This window comes from Aulonocara stuartgranti (assembly GCF_965226115.1).
Source record: "Aulonocara stuartgranti genome assembly, chromosome: 2".
Lineage (NCBI taxonomy): Eukaryota > Metazoa > Chordata > Actinopteri > Cichliformes > Cichlidae > Aulonocara > Aulonocara stuartgranti.
This window is the reverse complement of record NC_138940.1, coordinates 6,243,665-6,262,039: the sequence shown is the minus strand read 5'-3', so window position 1 is coordinate 6,262,039 and position 18,375 is coordinate 6,243,665. Positions and strand designations below refer to the sequence as shown.

Genomic DNA, 18,375 nt, shown 5'->3' with positions numbered 1-18,375 from the left:
AAATTATGTGAGGCCTACACGTGCTAATATTTTAGCACAAAAATGCTCATCAAGTGCCCTCATTACATGAGACTGTATATCACAGCTTTGTGGGAGTCCTGTACTTCTGCTTTGAGGTGATGAAAGGCAGAGCTGGAGTCAGGATGTAGGCTGGACCACCTGCTTGCAGCCAGCAGCCTGTCTGCTCATCCCCTGCTGCGTAGCAAAAGTCTCCCATTAGTGTCTTATAACATGTCTGGCAAAAAAGGCTTTAAATTCTTCCAAAGAAAATTAGTCCTCCTTAATGAGACTAATGCACATTCCCAGAGGTATAGTCATCATTTCACAAAAAGCATATGTTTTTTCCATTTTTTCCATAAAGACTTGGTCTCAGATGAGGTCAAAGTTTGTTCTATATCACAGATTTTAAATGCTATGTTACATGTTAGATCACTGAAGCATATATATATATACACACACACCCCAAATCATGCAAATCAATGTTTTTTCTCATTATTTACAATTCATCACAAGGTTATGTCGAAACAAACCAGCTCAATGAGTATTTGTTAATTGAAACTGCAGGAAAACACACGATAAGTCTGCCTCGTCTAATGAGGTGAACAGAAAACTAGTCAGGTTAATACAAACACTGCAAAGGAGAGGAAACAAACTCAGTCCCGATCAGAGGGGAACAGCTACACTTTTAATGCTTAGCAGTTGATGCATTATACATTTGGTTTATTATTACCACACAGACTGAATATAAAAGATGGACCTTGCCACTGTGATGAAGTCTCAAAGTGAAAATTTTGATCATTGCTATTTATGTTCACATCAGTAACTGAGAAACCAGACACAATAAAACGACATGTTTCTATGGTAGTGGTTTGCCAATCACAGGTATGCCCAGCTTGATTTATTGTTTACTTTAGATGTAAAGTAATCCACAAAATGAACATGATACTGTATTAAATATGATTTGAAACTGGAGACTGAGAATTTTATCTGATTAACAAAATGCTAACCTAAGCCATAAATAAAGTGAAAAGTAGACTTTCATAGACTTCTATATAATCAGATTTCTCTTTGCAACAGTCATCACCCCCAGCTGATCTTTGTAAAGAAGGCAAATATTAAACTTGTCCACTTTTGAGACATGGAAATTTCATCCATCTTATTTATTAAGTCTACGTGGCTGCAGTCAGGTAAACTAACTGGCTGTAGCTTCATATTTATGGCATGCTCATGAGTGGTAGTGTTCTTCTTATCTAACTTTTGTCAGTAATTCCAAAAAGGCCCTAGCTAGACTGATAAATGTTTTAGCATCTTTATGATTTCCTCTTGCTCAGCTATGGCTGCATTAACTAGTTAAACTACCATGCACCTGCTTAGCTATCCAAGGGAGTCCAAGCTGGGGATCCAGCACCAGGGATGGGAGGACTTACCTGGTAAATGTCTGACAGGCTGCTGCTTCCAGAGTCGCTGGTGATACTACATCCTGAATGGCTTGAGGAGACGTGGGTCACCTGTGGGTGTAAGCCGTCGGCCAGGTGAAGTCTGCTGAAGTCTGCGGGGAGCTGCACATACACACACACAACATACACACAGATGGTCAGTATCAGCCAGCCCAGCAACCGCTATTGGTCATTCACACCAACACTCGTGCTGACTGCCAAACATTGGATGCAGACTTAGCAGCATGTGTGTCTAAAAATAGGCGGTTTAGCTTTTATTCTATTTCTTCATTTTTTAATTATGTTTCCCCACTTCATTTGATAATAAGCAAAGACAGACTTTCTGCTGTAAAACAATAACATATCCACTTTAATTTTAATTGGAAGGCAGTCTGAAAAACATTCAATTTGTTCCCATTAATGAATAAAAAGGGGTTTATCGTCTTCTTCGTAGCAAAGCAGTTATTTCACAAGAAAAATATTAATCAGAGTTTAAACAAGAGCTCAGCTTTCCTTTAATAATACATTTTGTGTAAAGGAAAGGCAGAGCCAAAAAGATTTTAATTAAATAACCCAACATTTACAGAATGTGTCAAAAATATTTAGTTTTTAAGTCTCATTTTTGAAATCCTTTGGTTTACTTTAGAAGAATACTACACGTATTAGACAAAAGCATGTAAGAAAATGGGTTACAAAACTGAAAGGGAGTAGAAACTCGGGATTAAACGATAAGATAATCATTGTTTTAAATACAGCAAAGGAGCTCCTTTCCTGAGACCAGCAAAAAACAAACATGCCCTGCATACATCAAGAAAACACCCTCATTAAGGTACTACGAACTTGAGTAAACTAAATGAATACTGGGCAGTAATGGGGAAAACCCCTCTGAGTAATTCATACGGTATAAAGTGCTAGAAAGCCCAGCCGTAATTAGCCACATTGTAAATGAGCCAACCTGCTTCTCCATGGAAATGACCCCAAAATGCAAAATACATCCGAAATCCTCCCACTGCTCAAGTTTTAGGAATCAGATGAATTAAAAATAAGAAGCAGTTTGAACTGCTACAACTCAGAGGTTTATTTGAAGTCTGCAGATGCTCTATGGTTTCTGTATGTGTGGCGTTAGAGTGGAGACAGTCAACAGCAAACACAGCAGCACAAATTTCCATAATTGGTAATGATTTAAGGCCTAAACTTATCAGTTTAATGTCCTGGGACTTTGGAATCTTGATCCATTTATTGAAAGTTTTTCTGCAAGTTTCTGTAATTCTATAGATAAAATTATTCAGGTATTAGCTCAGAAAATTATTATTACACTGACATAATTAGTGTTCAACTGCTGTCCTATGCATTTAAAATCCAACCTGATGGATCAGTTGTTAAAATGTATGATATACTCATTGATTATAGACCACCTGAAGCCCATAGAACATAGCTAACATTTGTGGCTTGACATCTGTAGATGTCAAGTACACATTGTATTTATTTCAAATGAAATAAATGAAATGTGTTTGAATCACACTCATCAAATCCGACTAGAATGTCAGAGTGGTGAATTATGGATTTAATCAAACAGCATAAACTGGTTCGTGGTGTCTCTAGACTTGACTATTTGATGGCTAAATGTTTTATTTACCAATATACATCGGATACTCTGCAGGGAGACTGTTAGCTCTGGGGCATGCTTCAACTCCACTTCTTGCTGTGGCAGAGCATTAATATTAGATTTTTAAACTGAAAAGTCAAAGTGGGCCGATTTAACTAGTCTGCTCCACTCAGGAAATCAGCCAAATCTAAACATCTTGAGATTGGGTTTGGAGTTTTAAATTTTGATAGTAAACAAGATTTTTTTTTTTTTTATGTTCAGTGATTTTTTTTCCCCCCAAATGTTTCCTCACTTGACAGTAAAAACGTTTTTACTCAGCTTTGATAAATGGTGATGAATTAGGGTGAGACTTTGAAATTTTAAAGAAAAAAAACCAACAACTTTCCTTTAACAGATCCTGACGTATAGGTGACAAGCAACGCTTTCAGCTCTTCGTTTCTAAGCTATGAAAGGTTAACTCATCTCTGAAATTCAGAAGTCTGGGTATCAACACCATCCACCAATTTGGGATGCAAATAACATCTCTGCCTCAGATTATTTTGGAAATCAGCTTTGAAGTCCCACTTGGATGACAAATGGAATAGATTGGATAGAAATGCATCTCGGGATCTTCATTTGCAAGTAAATAGGTCTGAGCCATCATCTGCTCTTGAATGTACTCAATGAAAACATCCATCGTCACAGCTCCTGAAGTGCTCATCTGCATTACGGCTTAATGAAAGAGTTTTTGAGAATGGAAGTGTTTTGCTGCCAGAATGATCGTTGTGTGATAGATAGAAGAAACTAGTTTTGACTAAAAGACTTCTTAACATTCATGAGGCAGAGTCACAATAAAACTGAAGGGCTTGAATATGTTGGAGCACTGAACTGATTTGGAAGTTATTTGGAGACCTTTGTGAGTGAAAAATTTTAACCTGAGACATATCAATTCACAAAGCGCCTTCATGTGTCAGTGACAAGAGACCAAGAGCCAGACAGTGCTGCTCCTGTGGCACCAAGGTGTGATGTGATTACACTGTGTCAAAGATTGCCATCACGATTAATTATCTGGCTGGCTGCACCAACCAAAATGGTCGACCGGAGGGCCTAGTGGCTCTCTATCCCGCCTTGGGCTGCTTTTTTTCACTCCCTCGTCTGGTTGACTTCACCCTGAGTGCCTCCAGCTGACTTCCACAATATTACTGAACAAATATTATCTGATGAATCTCTTTTGTCTGTTTGTATCTGTAATGATAAAGCCTCATCACATTTCCTTTTGATGACTTTTATGGCGTAATACGTCACTCGTTGCAATACAAATTTCAGACATAAGGTTATATTGGAGCTCTAGCAATTTATATTTAAGCTTAGACATTTTTCGCTAGAGTGATGTAGCCTTGAGGCCTGCCATCAACGTCACGTTTATCCCAAAGGAAATTTGTACTCTGGGATTACAGCAAAGCTGGAAGCGAGGAAAGCTTGGCCTCAAATACACACCAGTGAGGTACATTGTTGCTCTTACATGCTCCATTATCATTAACAAAGCAGCACTGCATTTTATTTTGAGTTGATTTCCGGGAGTACTGAAATGCAGACAGCTCTGCACCTGAAAACAGTCCCTGAAATATGAACAAGTTTAGGTTTTTTTGAGGGGGAAAAAAGGCTTTAAAATGTCTAAAGACAATTTGCAGGAAAAAACAAACAAACTTAGGGCTGAGCACCACAGAGAAACGAGAAACTAGTGGGAAGGGCTCTGATGCATTCTGGGTTTTGTTACAGTAACGGAAACACAGAAAAATCTAAACCCTATTCTTTACAAATACAGATTATTAAAAGATAACAAAAAATCTGCAACTGGAAATATTTTTAACATACAGTTAGGGAGAGTGCACAGAGGTTACGTGAATATTGTCATTTCTGCGAGTACAAACAAAAATGACCATGTAAGATTTGTCGATATGATTATCCCAACTGGTTTCCACAACCAGGCAAAAAAGCCCCCCCTCCTCCTCCTCCAAAAATAAATTATAGGAGAATTAAAAATTAATAAATAAATGAATGAATAAATAATAATAATGCACTTTAAAAAGGGGAACACCACAAGCCCCTCCCCCTGGAAAGACCCAGAGATAAAGGGAGGACCAGAAAGCAGGATAAAGGGAAAGGATAATAAACACTTAATCCTTTCTCTACACTCATTTAGGTCAGCTGTCTGTCAGTCAATAACCCAGGGTCCATGCAGTCCATAAGCATGTGATCCATCGACTTATTTGGCCCAATGGCATCCACGAGACTGGGCCAAGATGGATGACAGAGCAACAGTAATGACTGACTCATTAAGTATTTTCAATTAGCAGCATGATGATACGGTATTGTACATACATGGGTTGTTAACCCCAACGGATATGCACAATCCATAGTAAAACATTGTTTATTAAATTGGTGTATATTGGTGACAATAAACATCTGCCACAGTGTGAATGTTTCTATTCTCCTACCTTACTGTATATAGGGCTTTCTGTGCTCCACATTCACTGTTCTCTGGCAAACAAATGAAGTGAACTCTGCAGAAGCGCGAGCCGAAAATACGTACAATCAGCTGTCACAGGAGGATTAAGCGTCGCTCTAATGCTCGAGCCACAACACTGAACTCTGCCTACATGTGAGCAGATGTGGTGCTCCTTAAATTACACTGCAGACCTAATGACCTAGATTGCTGGGTGGAAACCCTGGCTGGCTCTCAATCTCATTACTGCCTTACTGCTGGGAGTGAATCACTGCTGCTACACTAGACTTCCGTTCTAGAGGGTCACCAGACTGCCACAATGGAAAATGCAGATTTTAACTTCCACTGAAAACAAATTTCAGTGGTTGGGTTTAAATTTTGGACAAAAAACAAACAAACAAACCAAAAAAACAACAAAAAACAAAAACAAAAACAAAAAAACAGGGATTTTTTTATGATTCATTTCTGATTTTCTGCTGGTGAAATAGCTTGAAGCTGTGCTGCTCCTTTATACATTTGACATGGGATTTAAAACTTTCTCTGCTTGTTACAAAATGGAAAACCTGGATGCCTAAGAGGCAACAGGCACATCCCAGAGTTTTCCCTGACCATAGTGGCAGCTTCTCGCTTTCCTGAGCCTTTAATCAAGAGATTAAAATCCTTTGGGCAGGGTGTCCGATTAAATGGGTTTGATATGCTCTCTGTGCTTTCCCTTCCCCAGATACAGCTCCACCAGTCAGTAACACACAAGTCAGCAGTTAGATAGGGAGAAAATATTACCTACAATGAGGCAATCCACTACATTGTCATTGGAATAATTTTTTACCAAATGTCAAACACTGTGAAAGGTTTTTTTGCCGAAGTGCAATATTACACTTCTAAAAAAAAAAAAATGTTTTTTCTTTACGAAAAGTAAAAAAAAGAAAAGAAAAAAAGACCAAGCTTTTTTTTTTTTTTTTATTGACATTCAAGATGAATAAAGGCACAACGTATTATCTGACAAAACGTTTGGATATTGCTTTTCAATCCGTGGAAATCAATTTTTTCTCTCAAATTTTGTGAATGAGAAATGCTATTCTTCCATCACCAAAAGATCCAGCCATAAAGCCTCTTCAAAGCACAAGAATTCAACATGAACTATTAGTTAGCATGTAACTTGTTGCAATAAAGATAAATGAAACCATACGTTTTCATGGGAAAGATAAGCAATGGTGATGATAGTGTGATTGCTGTAATACGATCTAGTGGCTTTTATTTGGTGGGTTTCCTGCTGGGATAAGGGACTATTTACACAAGCCTTCATTTGTTTGCTAAGAACATAAGAAAACAAAAGTCAAATGAAGGGGGTAAGACAGTAAGAAGAGATAAGGGCAAGTTTGATACCAAAGCTAAAGATCTTTTCAGAGCTTGTGAAAAGGAATACAATTAAATTAACAACAATTAGTCTGAAAATTGGAAGAAAAAGAGTAAGATACAGATGATGAAGATGATCACGATTACTGCAGTCTACTTTCTGTAATTTTCCATTCTTGCCCTTTTGTTAACTTACTTAATTGTCTGTATAATTTGTCTAAGTTTTCGGTTAGACAAGTAAGTGCGATGCGCTCCAGACTCTAAACATGTTTTGGCACTTGAAATTCTTCTATCCTGCCAGCAACAATGCTTTAATTAGAATTATGTGCTACTTGACAGCTGTTTGGCCCCTTCCTCATTAACAGTGATTACAGCAATCCTATAATAAATGATTTAAGATCATAAGTGTGTAAAGCACTATTTTTATGCTCTGTGGTGTTTGCTAGATTTCTGGGAAATTAGTCAATTTATTCTCTCAAAATTAATTTATATGCAATGACTGAAGTGACAATGAACACGTTTATTTGGAGAGATTTAAAAAAAAAATATATATATTTAGGCCTATACTCTTCTATGTGCCAATCATTAAAATATGGAAAAGTGCTAAAAGGCACGGCAGCCATAAGGTGCTATACTGTGTATGCATTGTATTGGCTTATATCCTATTAAAATGACAGTGTAGCTATAGGTAAGACTTCAAAATGACATAAGCTTTAAGGATCTGCAGATGGATAGTTGCAATAGGGGGAAAAAAAAAGAAGATGTTTAATATGCCACATTTTTTTTTTTGGGGGGGGGGGGGGGGGGGGAATCGATCTTGTATAAACAACTTCATATGAGTATTGTTAGGGCCTTGGTCACCTACAGGCGTCCCTGAGGGAAGCAGCATAAACTGAGAGGGAAGAAGATGAGCCATCTCATCTAGGGTGACATGTCCATGTCTATTATAGGAATATTAAGGTGATTTTTCGTTAAGCATCTGTGCTCTGCAAACCAGGAAACGTCCATCAGTGTGATTTACGGCCTTGTCTCTGTATGTGTGTGAATGGATGTGTGCGGTCGCGATGTGTGAGTGATGCCAGCGGTGCTGACAGTCGATCTATCTGCTCAGGCCTCCAGTGTCTGCTGGAGCTACCGGCTGCTTCCAGCACCACGGACAGCGCCACCAGCAAGAAGCCGGTGGTTCAAACTAGAAGCAACTTTACCGAGGTAATAAGGGAGGGAGGGAGGGAGAGAGAGGGGGGGGCGCAATTAAAAACACCCAACATCCTTTCTGTGTGTTCTCGGGCTGAATTAACCATTTTATGCTTTAAAATAACTCATCGTGCATCAGTCTCTGTAATGCGACCCGGCTGTAACAGCTCCTGGAGCCTAAAAGGTGGACTAACTGAATTTAGGGGAGCTCTCTGAACACATGACATCATCTCCCAGAAAAGGGAAGAAAAAAAATACACCCGGGATTCAGGATTCACTGCTTGTATCTCCGATGCAAATAATACCTGGCAAAGCTAATTTCACTTTAGCGACTTACGATTATTCTTCACGTCCACTGCGTCGTTAAACGTGATGAGAAAGATGTGTCGGTCATTAAAACACAGACACAGGCTACATCTGCAACGATGTGTTCGTGTTTGACCACAGGAAAATAAGGGCTACTGTTCAAGGGCCTTCGTGGGTACAACGTGGCACTGAACCATTACTGACCTCGCTCTGATTTTTTATTTTTAGAATATTTTACTCTAATGTCCTGGCAGATCGATAATGTAAGATTCACGCAGTTGTGCGCGTGTCTGCGCGCGTAAGTGACAGCAAGCACATGGCGGCCGTTTCTAGTACAACACACTGACACACATCGGAGGCTCGACGGGGCAATAATCAGCTTGTGATTCGGGTTTCTGATGCGTCCTTGGTCTGCCCTGCGTTCATTCATCTTGTGCAGGCTCGATAGAAATCTGATGCACATCCATTATACGGCCGGTAATCATATCTACCGGGTCATAAATGAGGGCGAGAGACAGAAAAAAAGATGGAGAAAAAAACGCTGCAAGTCGATAGGCTACTTACCGGGGTTTTATCTTGCTGGCTCGGGACTCCATTGCTGTCTGATGCTGCTAATGGTTTCATAATGAAAAAATGTTCACCGGGCTAAAATCTAACATCCCGGACCTGCTCTATGCTACAGCATAGACCCTCATTTTCATCCAAAGCGACCTGCCCTTTCCCCTCCCTCAGCTGCGCCGTCTCCCTGGAAGGAGGCGGCGGCTTGTCAGTTTTGGGAGTATCCGCTGTTCCTTGGCCTGATTTGACACTCCAAACCGACACCACCTTCTGCGTTTATTCCAGCCACCCCGCTTCTTCCAACAGAAATATCTTAAAATCACCGAAAAGGAGGAGGAGGACAGAGGGGGAAAAATCCTTTTATCCAAGCGAAGAAAAACAGCCAGCGTCTTCTCTCCGCGCAATTGACAATCACATCTCCAAGCGGAGAGCAGCGGCGCGCGATAAGAACGCAGAAACAGGGGAAAAGATGGGAAAAATGGCTGACAACACTTTCACTCACGTTTACTCCCTCCGCCTTCCTTCCCTCTCTATCTCTTTCTCCCTCCCTCTCGCGAAAGTAAAGCGACACACGCGAAAACACACACGCACGCCTTTATGCACCATTAGATTATTTGAAGACCGAGACGCCTGCAGCCTCCGCTGAGGTACTGTACGTTAAACCCAGCGGTTTGTTTGTAACGGGAGCAGGGGGATGTGTGTATGTGTGTCAGTGGTGGTGGAGGAGGGGGAGGGAGGGAGGTGGTGGTGGTGGTGGAGGAAGAAGAGGAAGGGGGGTGGGGGGATAAGGACCTCCTCCCTGCCTGAGAGTGATGCTGTCAGAGCAGCCACTATGGCTGTGCTCATCTGGAGGACTTACAACACCTCAGCTCTGATAGAGAGATAGAAGAGGGTGGATGATTAAATAAAAATGAGGAAGATGGATGAAAAGCAATGTCCAAGGAGAGATAGAAGGTGATACACAGCTGAGAAGTGGGAGGAAGGCGATAAGTCCAAAAGGTAAAAAGAGGTAGAGGGAAACAGAGGGATGAAGAATTGGTTGGTAGAGAAGAGCACAGTGGAATAATGCCATTATCCCTCACTTCAGCACCAGACCATGGCTGGAGCTTGTTGGCATAGAAACGGAAAAAGGAAAGCCATTTCCTGGGTGGAGAGATGGCAGCACTTCCTCCTGAGTGTGAGAGTAAAATATGGAAAGAGAGGAAACAGTAGCATTGCTTCTCCGGAGAGGTGAAAGCATTCACAGGGGGCTCACTGCAGGAACACAGACTGGCAGCAATGATGTCACACTGTCACTCAGCTGGAATAGCCATAGCAACTGGGTGAGCACGAGCCCCCTGCACCCACCCACTCATCTACCCATCCAGCCCGCTACACACCCTCTAGGGCCTTCAGTTGCTGTGGCGACGGAGGCAGCAAGACATGCTGAAATGGAGGCAGGGAGGGGAGAGAGTGCATAAAATAGAAAAGTGGCAATAGACTCTTCCACTTCACTCAGCTGTACTACAGCGAGCAGCAGCATCACCAATCAAACACACAACATTACATTTTGCTTTCTGAGAGGAAGAAAAGTACTTCTTATATGTGTGTGTTCAGGTGGGAGGCCATGCCTGTGGAGACTCTAGATACTGGATAAATAGAAGGCTCTCTATCTATCTATCTATCTATCTATATATATATATATATATATATATAAAGGTCTGCTGACAGACTGAGATATGAGGAGGACTACACAATGACAGAAACTGCACCACAGGGAACAATGAGGATTTAGACAGCAAAACCAAAGGCAACAAACTACAGGCCAGCTTGCTACTCGCCACAAAACAACCAGGAATTAAGCTTAGAAACAACACGCAGAGCACAAAACATTAAAAGAAGAGTCGTGTCTGTTTACACGTTATCTATACTCAACAGCAGATTAAACTATAAAATCACATAGAATCTCGAATAGTAGATATACCATTTATTATCATTTATTCTTTTGGTCATTGTTCAGTTATCATTTTCCTGCATTGTTGCAGGTCTCAGTCATTTTGTCACCACTGTCTGTTTTTTAGCATTTTGCATCAGTTCCCTTTCGGCATCAATGCATCACTTTGTTACACAACATGAAACGAGAAATATTACTAACAAATTTATTTTTAGGCACATTAACTAAAACGGTGAACCTTTTTTGCACTTTTTTTTAACTTCACTTTAATATAATGTGTATTTTTTGGTTCTGGACTGTGGCCAAAACACAAAACATAACCTGCAGGTATCATGCAGAAGCTGTGACAGGCAGCATCTTTGGCATTTCATAGCATCACAAATGAATCAAAAATGAAGCAGTGCTTTGCTCCAGCTCTATATTATTCACATCCATAAGCAGGAATCATAATATGATTTTAGAGCCTCATACTTAAGATGGATCTAAATGGTGCAAACAACCATTTGTAAAGCCCGTGCAATATAAACTTAATTTCTGACAAAGACTGATGAACATTTGAAAATGAAACAATAACTAATCCAATAAAACCACTGACACATTATTTTTTCATGTATGCAGACAGCTGATGCTGTAGCCTTTTAGTAAAGAGTCTGGCTGCTCCGCTTCAGACAATGGTTAGAAAGCAGCGTACTACACGCTGGTTTTGGAGCTGCTCCAGTCAAAGCAATGGGGATGTGAGTGGGAGGCGGAGAGGGGGAGGGAAGCTGGAGACCCGGTATGACATCACCTCTCCTGCCCCGGAGCAATGATGTAATGTATCAAAACAACCAAAAAGCTCAGGTGCTTGGCTGTGCAGCCCAGTCATTAATGTCTCCAACAATTGCCGGCGGGGGGAGGACCAGGGCATCATTACATCACCTCGGCAACGTGGTTGCGTCTGGGGAATATCAGACCCTCCTGCCCAGCCCCCCTTGTTTAAAGCTTTCATAGCAAGCTCATTTAAAGGAACAAACAAGCCAATTAATCATTTTTTTAGTGACTAATCACAAGCTCAAGGTAAAGGGAAAGAGGCAGGTGAGCATCGATCTTGGGAGATTGTCAGAGTGACATGAAAAATGCTACTTGAAACACCAGTAATGAACTTGATCTCAATTGCAGTGTGTGCTAAATGCACGAGGTGGGTGAGGGGCCTCATCTGCCATTTGTAAACCGCCTGTGAACCCAGTCAGGCTTCAATTGTTCCATGCATTTATAGGGAAAGGCCATGTGATTGTGTTGTGCCTGCTGATATGTGGCATTAGGGCACTAAAAAACTCATTACACTGCTGGATCAAACACCCCTGCATAGACATGACACACATGCACAGCCAAGTATTTCAATGGCGATAGCAGCATAAGGCACTCATAAATCAAGCATTTTCTTGGCACCAGCAAAGCAGGATCAAATTGTTCAGTATTACAGCAACATGTAAGAAAAAAATAATGCAAGAGAAAAATGCCTTTCTTTGCCAAATCCCAGACATACATGCACAAAATCAAACCAACCAGCACTGCATGACTGAGCTGTAGTTACTCAAACTTTAATGTCATCACCTCATGATCTTTCTTTTGGGATAGTTGAAAGCAGATTGAAGACACATGGATAAAACAACATCACTGGTATTGCAGATGACTGAGCAATGGAGGATTTCACAGACATTTCTGTCCACTCAGCTGATCCCACAGTAAATCCTAGTTGTGGAGGAGTTGCCCACCCAAGAAGTTAAAAAAAAAAAAAAACTTTATTAACCTGATTTACTGGCACACAGTGAATTGAAGGTTGTCACCACAGACCACTAACCTCCTTTAATGCACACAAACTTATATTTTTTTTTATCAGAAAAAAAAAATCAGAACAATAAATATGACAGGAGTTATTCTTTTTAACAGATTACTGTGTGTATGATGCATTGTCTTTAGGACACCCTTGATGCTCTAGAAAAATCTGAAACAGACATCTTACTTAAGTACTACACCTGTTAATGTATACTTGTCTTTTTGTCTTAATTGATTTATTTGAACTAAAAAAACAAACAAAAAAAAACAACAACTTGCTGTTATGCTCATAAGATGACTAAAAAAAACTCCATAGGATCAATCAGCCACAGACACCTTATACATCAGCACTTTGTGGAAGACACACAGTGGCCATTAGAGGATCAAACTCAACATACTTTGATTTATTGATCTGTCTCTAACCTTGTTCGGTGAATTTGTAACCCCACGTGTAGAGAGAACACAGCGCATTAATCCTTGATGCCAGTCCCATTACGCTGGCTCTAAATAACTTTGTTAGAACGCAAAAGATGATCTAATAAAGAGACTCCATTTTCATACTTGCTACAGCCCGAGGGATCATTTCATTTTTCAAGCTGTTATCACCTCCACGCTGCTCTGAAAATAATTTGACAGAAACTCAGGCAGCCAGGCACATCTGAAAGATTACACTTGTAGGTTCACAGGGGCATAACATCTGTTGTGCCCGTGCACCTGCTACAAGGTGCATAAATAGGAAAAGTGAATCAAAAGACATGTTTTCAGAGAATAAGCAACAAAGTGAGATAGTTTCCAAATGAGTGACAGGTTGATCAGTGACTAGAGGTTTCCGGATCAAGTTAACGACTGACTGTAGAAGCGAATGAACTGGAAGTCGTTAGCACTGAATGCTGTCGGAGCGAGCCGAATTATGTGGTTTTAGTGTCACAGTTACAACTGCATGTGTCGACTCATTCTTAATCAGTGGAAAGAAAAGGAAATCTTTAACCACAAAAGTTCAAATGCACCTGAAAAGCTAAAACTATACAATTAACAACTGATGGACACCATCAACTCATTATCAGTAAAATCCCAAATGCAGCATACAACGCTATTAGGATCAGCTAAATTCAAGATATTCATAGGGTCTTTATGTACCAATTAGCAAAAATATTCAAATCAATCAGTGTTCACCTGGATAGGATGGATCAGATGGATGGACTGGCATTCATGTGGATATTAACTTGACAGTCTATAACATCATAAAGCCTTTGCAGACCAAGCTCACACCCTGATGGCAATGACGTCAAACTTGTTTCTCCAGGGACAATGAATTCTGCCACACCACAAACACTGTTTAGAAATGAGTAGAAGGAACATGACCAAGACCAAGGTGTTGGCGCAGGGCTGTTAAACTCCCACTATCTTATCAAACATCCCTGCAAAATGCGGTGACTGGCACTGGCCAAACAAAGATGAAGCTGACAGGAATCCGATTAGCTTTGGAAGTATTTAGTCATAAGAAAAGACTATCAATATTCCTTCTATGGAGACCATCAATGTTTGCACATTTTTCCAAAACAATCCATCCAAGAGCAGTTAAGATATTTCAGTCTATACCAATATGATGGACAAACAATCTGGCTGACACTGACGTTAATTGGGCTGAGAATTTACCGTGAGATCTTCAGTAGACCTGCAAACTGTAGCAGATGATACAAATCACATTTGTACAACTACCTTCACTGTGAAAACTATCCTAACAATTTCAATCTGTTGATGAGTTAGAGGGAAGAGTGCACAATGACTAGTTAATAGAACCTTAATGAGACACATGGTCATTATGTCAGGATTTAAAACCGGCTTCATACTTTAAATTGCTGGAAAGTGTGCAGAGTCAGATACAAATGGATTAATTGTCCGTATGGAATTTAATGCACCTTCTGAATTACCTTTTAGATTTCAACACTTCATTGCCTTTTACAAATTTACATAAGAAGATATTACCTTATGCAAGTTCTATTCTTCAATTTTATTGACGGATCATGGTTCATATCAGTATCAATTCAGTACCACTGACATGTCAATATGAGGAGTTTCAATAAAAGGCTGATTTCATGTCTGTATGTAGGTCTGTCATTTCAAACAGAGCCAAGAAAAATAACACTAAAACACAATCATCACATTCCCACTTTCTCAGCTTTTTGACAGCTTTAGGGAACTTTGAGAAATGAGTTGGTGAGATAAGTTGTCATTTTACCCCTTATTTACCCGGTCACTACAGTAAACAAATCTAACATTTGTTTCTAATTGTTTGGAGAGATTTTGATCAAATTTAAGTGATAAACACCATTAAAAAGACGCCCAGAGTACCATGTTATCATCGCCGTGCAGGCTCATTACCATTGAAATAAATGTCATCTGTCAAGCCTTTTGAAAATACTCAACTTTCAAAAAAGGTCTTTGAATGTCAAAACTGACATGAAAAGCACATCAAATGTCAGTAAGCGTGTTCTAGCACACTGGTTGAGAAATGAGGCGCAGCCTGTAAATGAGTACTTGATTTTGTTCACTTGCACGAGGCAGCGTTTCAGCTGTATTATCAGGTCTGAACTCTCCCAAAATATCTGCTCTATTTCCATCAAAGCATAATGTTTGATATTTGGCTATTAATAACTATAAACACTGATTGTGTCTCTGTAGTCCATGCTGGGAAAAGAGGCGTGGGTGTTTCATTTCAAAGAAACAAAGGAAACTTAAGCTGCAGCTGTAAATGAAAATGCATATTTATTACATTACATATATACATGTATAACACTACAGAAAATAAAAGGGATGATCATTTCCTTCAGCAATGACCATAATCAAGAGACTGTTGAGATTTTAATTACTTTAAAATAAGCAGAACCTTTGGGGCTGAAGCGGTGTGCTGAATAATCAGCTGCTCAGAGAATAAACTGGAAACGAGGATTTATTATTTGTTTCAGGTTAAAACAATTATTTGCTAGTGTACCAAGTTTATTATATAACTCATAACATTATCTGTCTATATTTTTTAAAATCTGACAACATATATCGTCAATATTATGACTGATCTGTATATTTTATGGCCCAAATGATGACTGAATCAATAATTGATAAAGAACATAATTAAGTCAGGAAGGAGATAAGTGTAGGAAACTGTTTCTCTACTCCTTGGTGTAGTGCCTATACAATGCCTATTTCGACACCGGGGCTTTTGTGTCCCTGCACAGCTGAAGCGGAGCAGGTTGTCACAAAGGACAGCTCTAAAAATAGGAGCTCGGCTTTTCTGCGGCCGAAAGTGGCAGGTTTTGTTCTCTCTGCATTTATCAGCAAGTCTGACTGCTCAACACTTTGAGCCCTGATCTTTTCAACCTCTTTGTCATAATCCATCTCTGCTTAAACACTGCAGGACTCTGTGATGAAATACTGAGATATGGTATATACCCTTCCTCACCTATTGGTAATGCTATGTTTGTACACTTTGCGCTGCATAAACTGCTCTTTTAGAGGTTAGATAGGTCTCGAAATGGCTGTTTTACACTTTTCAAAGCCATCATGATCGAGCAATCCAGCAGCAATGGCAAGACCAACCAGAACCACACCCACACAGCAGGAATAATAATCCAAAATTTGATCATGCTGATGTTGTGATAATTCAATTGGAGTGTGTGTGGTGCAGACTTCACCCTTTATCAGCCTTCATGCCAGGAAGTCGATGTATTTATTAAGGAAGCCTACTACTACCTACAGATATGAGGGAAGAGACGCAGATAAAACCACCAGGAGAAGCACAAACACAGACATCTAGAACACACAGACAGAAGAAGAAACACACCCACACTAGGAAACAAGACATAACACTGTTAACAGATACGGTACCTGGGGTTTATTGCATTCCTGGAAGCCGGGTTAAGGAGAGCGCCGTGGAAAAAGGAGAAAAGATCAAAGTTATCAAACATGTCACTTGCTAGTCGAGTGAGAAAAAAAGTTGGTAAAAGCGCCACGGCTATCTATAAATCAACCATTTTCAAGTTTCTATTGTTCTGTTACTTGACAGTTTTTCTATATGATTAAATTCTATTATGACAAGAGTTCCCATGTTAAGGCAGATAACTTCAGCCAAAGTGTATCTCCTCTGAAAACAAAGATGATATCGACCTACATGGCAAAATCTTTCATTGTTCCAGGACTCGACAGCCCAATTCATCTTCAAGGTGAAAATATAACTTTTCTCTGTACTCTTAGACAAGGACTGTTATAAAGAACACACATTCACTTGCATCATTATTCTGCCTTGCACACACATACCTCAGCATGCCTGTAGACTACTGAACAGATCACTTCCAACTGCTGGGTTTTTTTCCTTACCACTGCAGGCTAATTTGGATCTCTAAGCAGACAATAAGACTCACTGGGTTTTCTTTAAAAATTGCATTTGCTAACCATGCAGCACTCAGTACAGCAGCTTATCTGTGAAGCAAGCTTAGCACAGGCAGGAATAGGACCACATTTTTCGAAAACCAATACAGGCATTCACTCTCTCACACAGAGTTAGGAGAGGTTGACAGCACACTCATGTTTGTTCAATAAATATCAAGCTCCAGCTGATTACCTGGATTAGAACAGCTCTAGTATAAAGACCGGAAACGAGGATAAGGGCAACCTGGTGCAATAAAGCTACACATTGTTGTCCACACACTTGGGTTATTGTAAGGATTAAACAAGATGTGATGCAATAATGGATGAGCTTTAGGAGTGGTGGTAGGAGGACTTATTACATTTGAACAGTGCTAGCAGTTTCTCTTGTTGCCAGTGTTTACGCTAAACTATGCCAGGCTAAGCTAAGCTAACTGCTAGCTTGGTCCAGCCTCTTAAATATTGTAGAGGGACGAGTCTGTACACCAAAGTCACCAAAATACAATATTATGACCTATGAAGAAGACCTGAAAGAAAAAAAAAAATTAAGTCACATCAAAAAAGCTTTTATTGTTGTTTCTTTTTTAAACCTGCCATCCACAAAGTGCACCGATGACATATGGGCCATCTGTAGAATCTCCCATATATCATTTTCTGAAGTGCTTCTGAAGATCAATACATCTCGGAGAAACTGATAACATCCTCACACAAACTTCTTCAGTGTGTAATGCAATATTTTTGTTCAACACCTTAAATTAAAGCTGAGAGTCGTCTGCCCTTCAACTGCAACTCGAATTTCTCACTTCACGTCTGCTGTGGTGCGGAAAATGTGAAAACTGCATCACTGCTTCAATATTCCTGGGCCTCACTGTACATCTTAAAGCAGTCAGTGGATGAGTGAGCAATGTCACTGTCAAGGACACTCCAACAGAGCACATGATTGCTGATGGACACATTGGCTGTTTGGGATTAAACCTGCGACCTTCTGATTATAGGGCGGCCTTGCTAACCACCAGGGCTCCTTGGTGGAGAAAAGGAGTAAAAGGAGTATTGATTGCCTGCCTCCTGCTGCTTGTGTAATTATAGAACATCTGTTTGGGGCCTTGGATGTCCTGCTGGACACCAAGTAAACCCAGAGGAAGGAATATTATTCATCCACACAGAGAGTCTGGGGTGTCTACAGGGGGTCTGGGGAGTTTTATTGGAAGGGGGGGGGGGGGGGGGGGGGGGGGGACAGATGGTAATATGTTTAAAATCTGTAATGGATAAA

General features: G+C 40.2%; 1 protein-coding gene across 5 annotated transcripts in view; it reads right to left on the bottom strand.

Moving 5' to 3' along the window:
* The window catches only part of rapgef2b (Rap guanine nucleotide exchange factor 2b), a 113,086-nt gene that overhangs the window by 24,596 nt on the left and 70,115 nt on the right, over nucleotides 1-18,375 (bottom strand). For 4 of the 5 annotated variants that reach the window (XM_082505885.1, XM_082505882.1, XM_082505886.1 and 1 more), the window contains exons 7-8: nucleotides 16,569-16,586; nucleotides 1,428-1,559 (exon numbers count right to left, since the gene is read on the bottom strand). In XM_082505885.1, the coding sequence (XP_082362011.1) occupies nucleotides 1,428-1,559; nucleotides 16,569-16,586 (150 nt within the window). The remainder of the gene's footprint in view (nucleotides 1-1,427; nucleotides 1,560-16,568; nucleotides 16,587-18,375) is intronic. The other variant, XM_082505884.1, reaches the window with a different exon arrangement.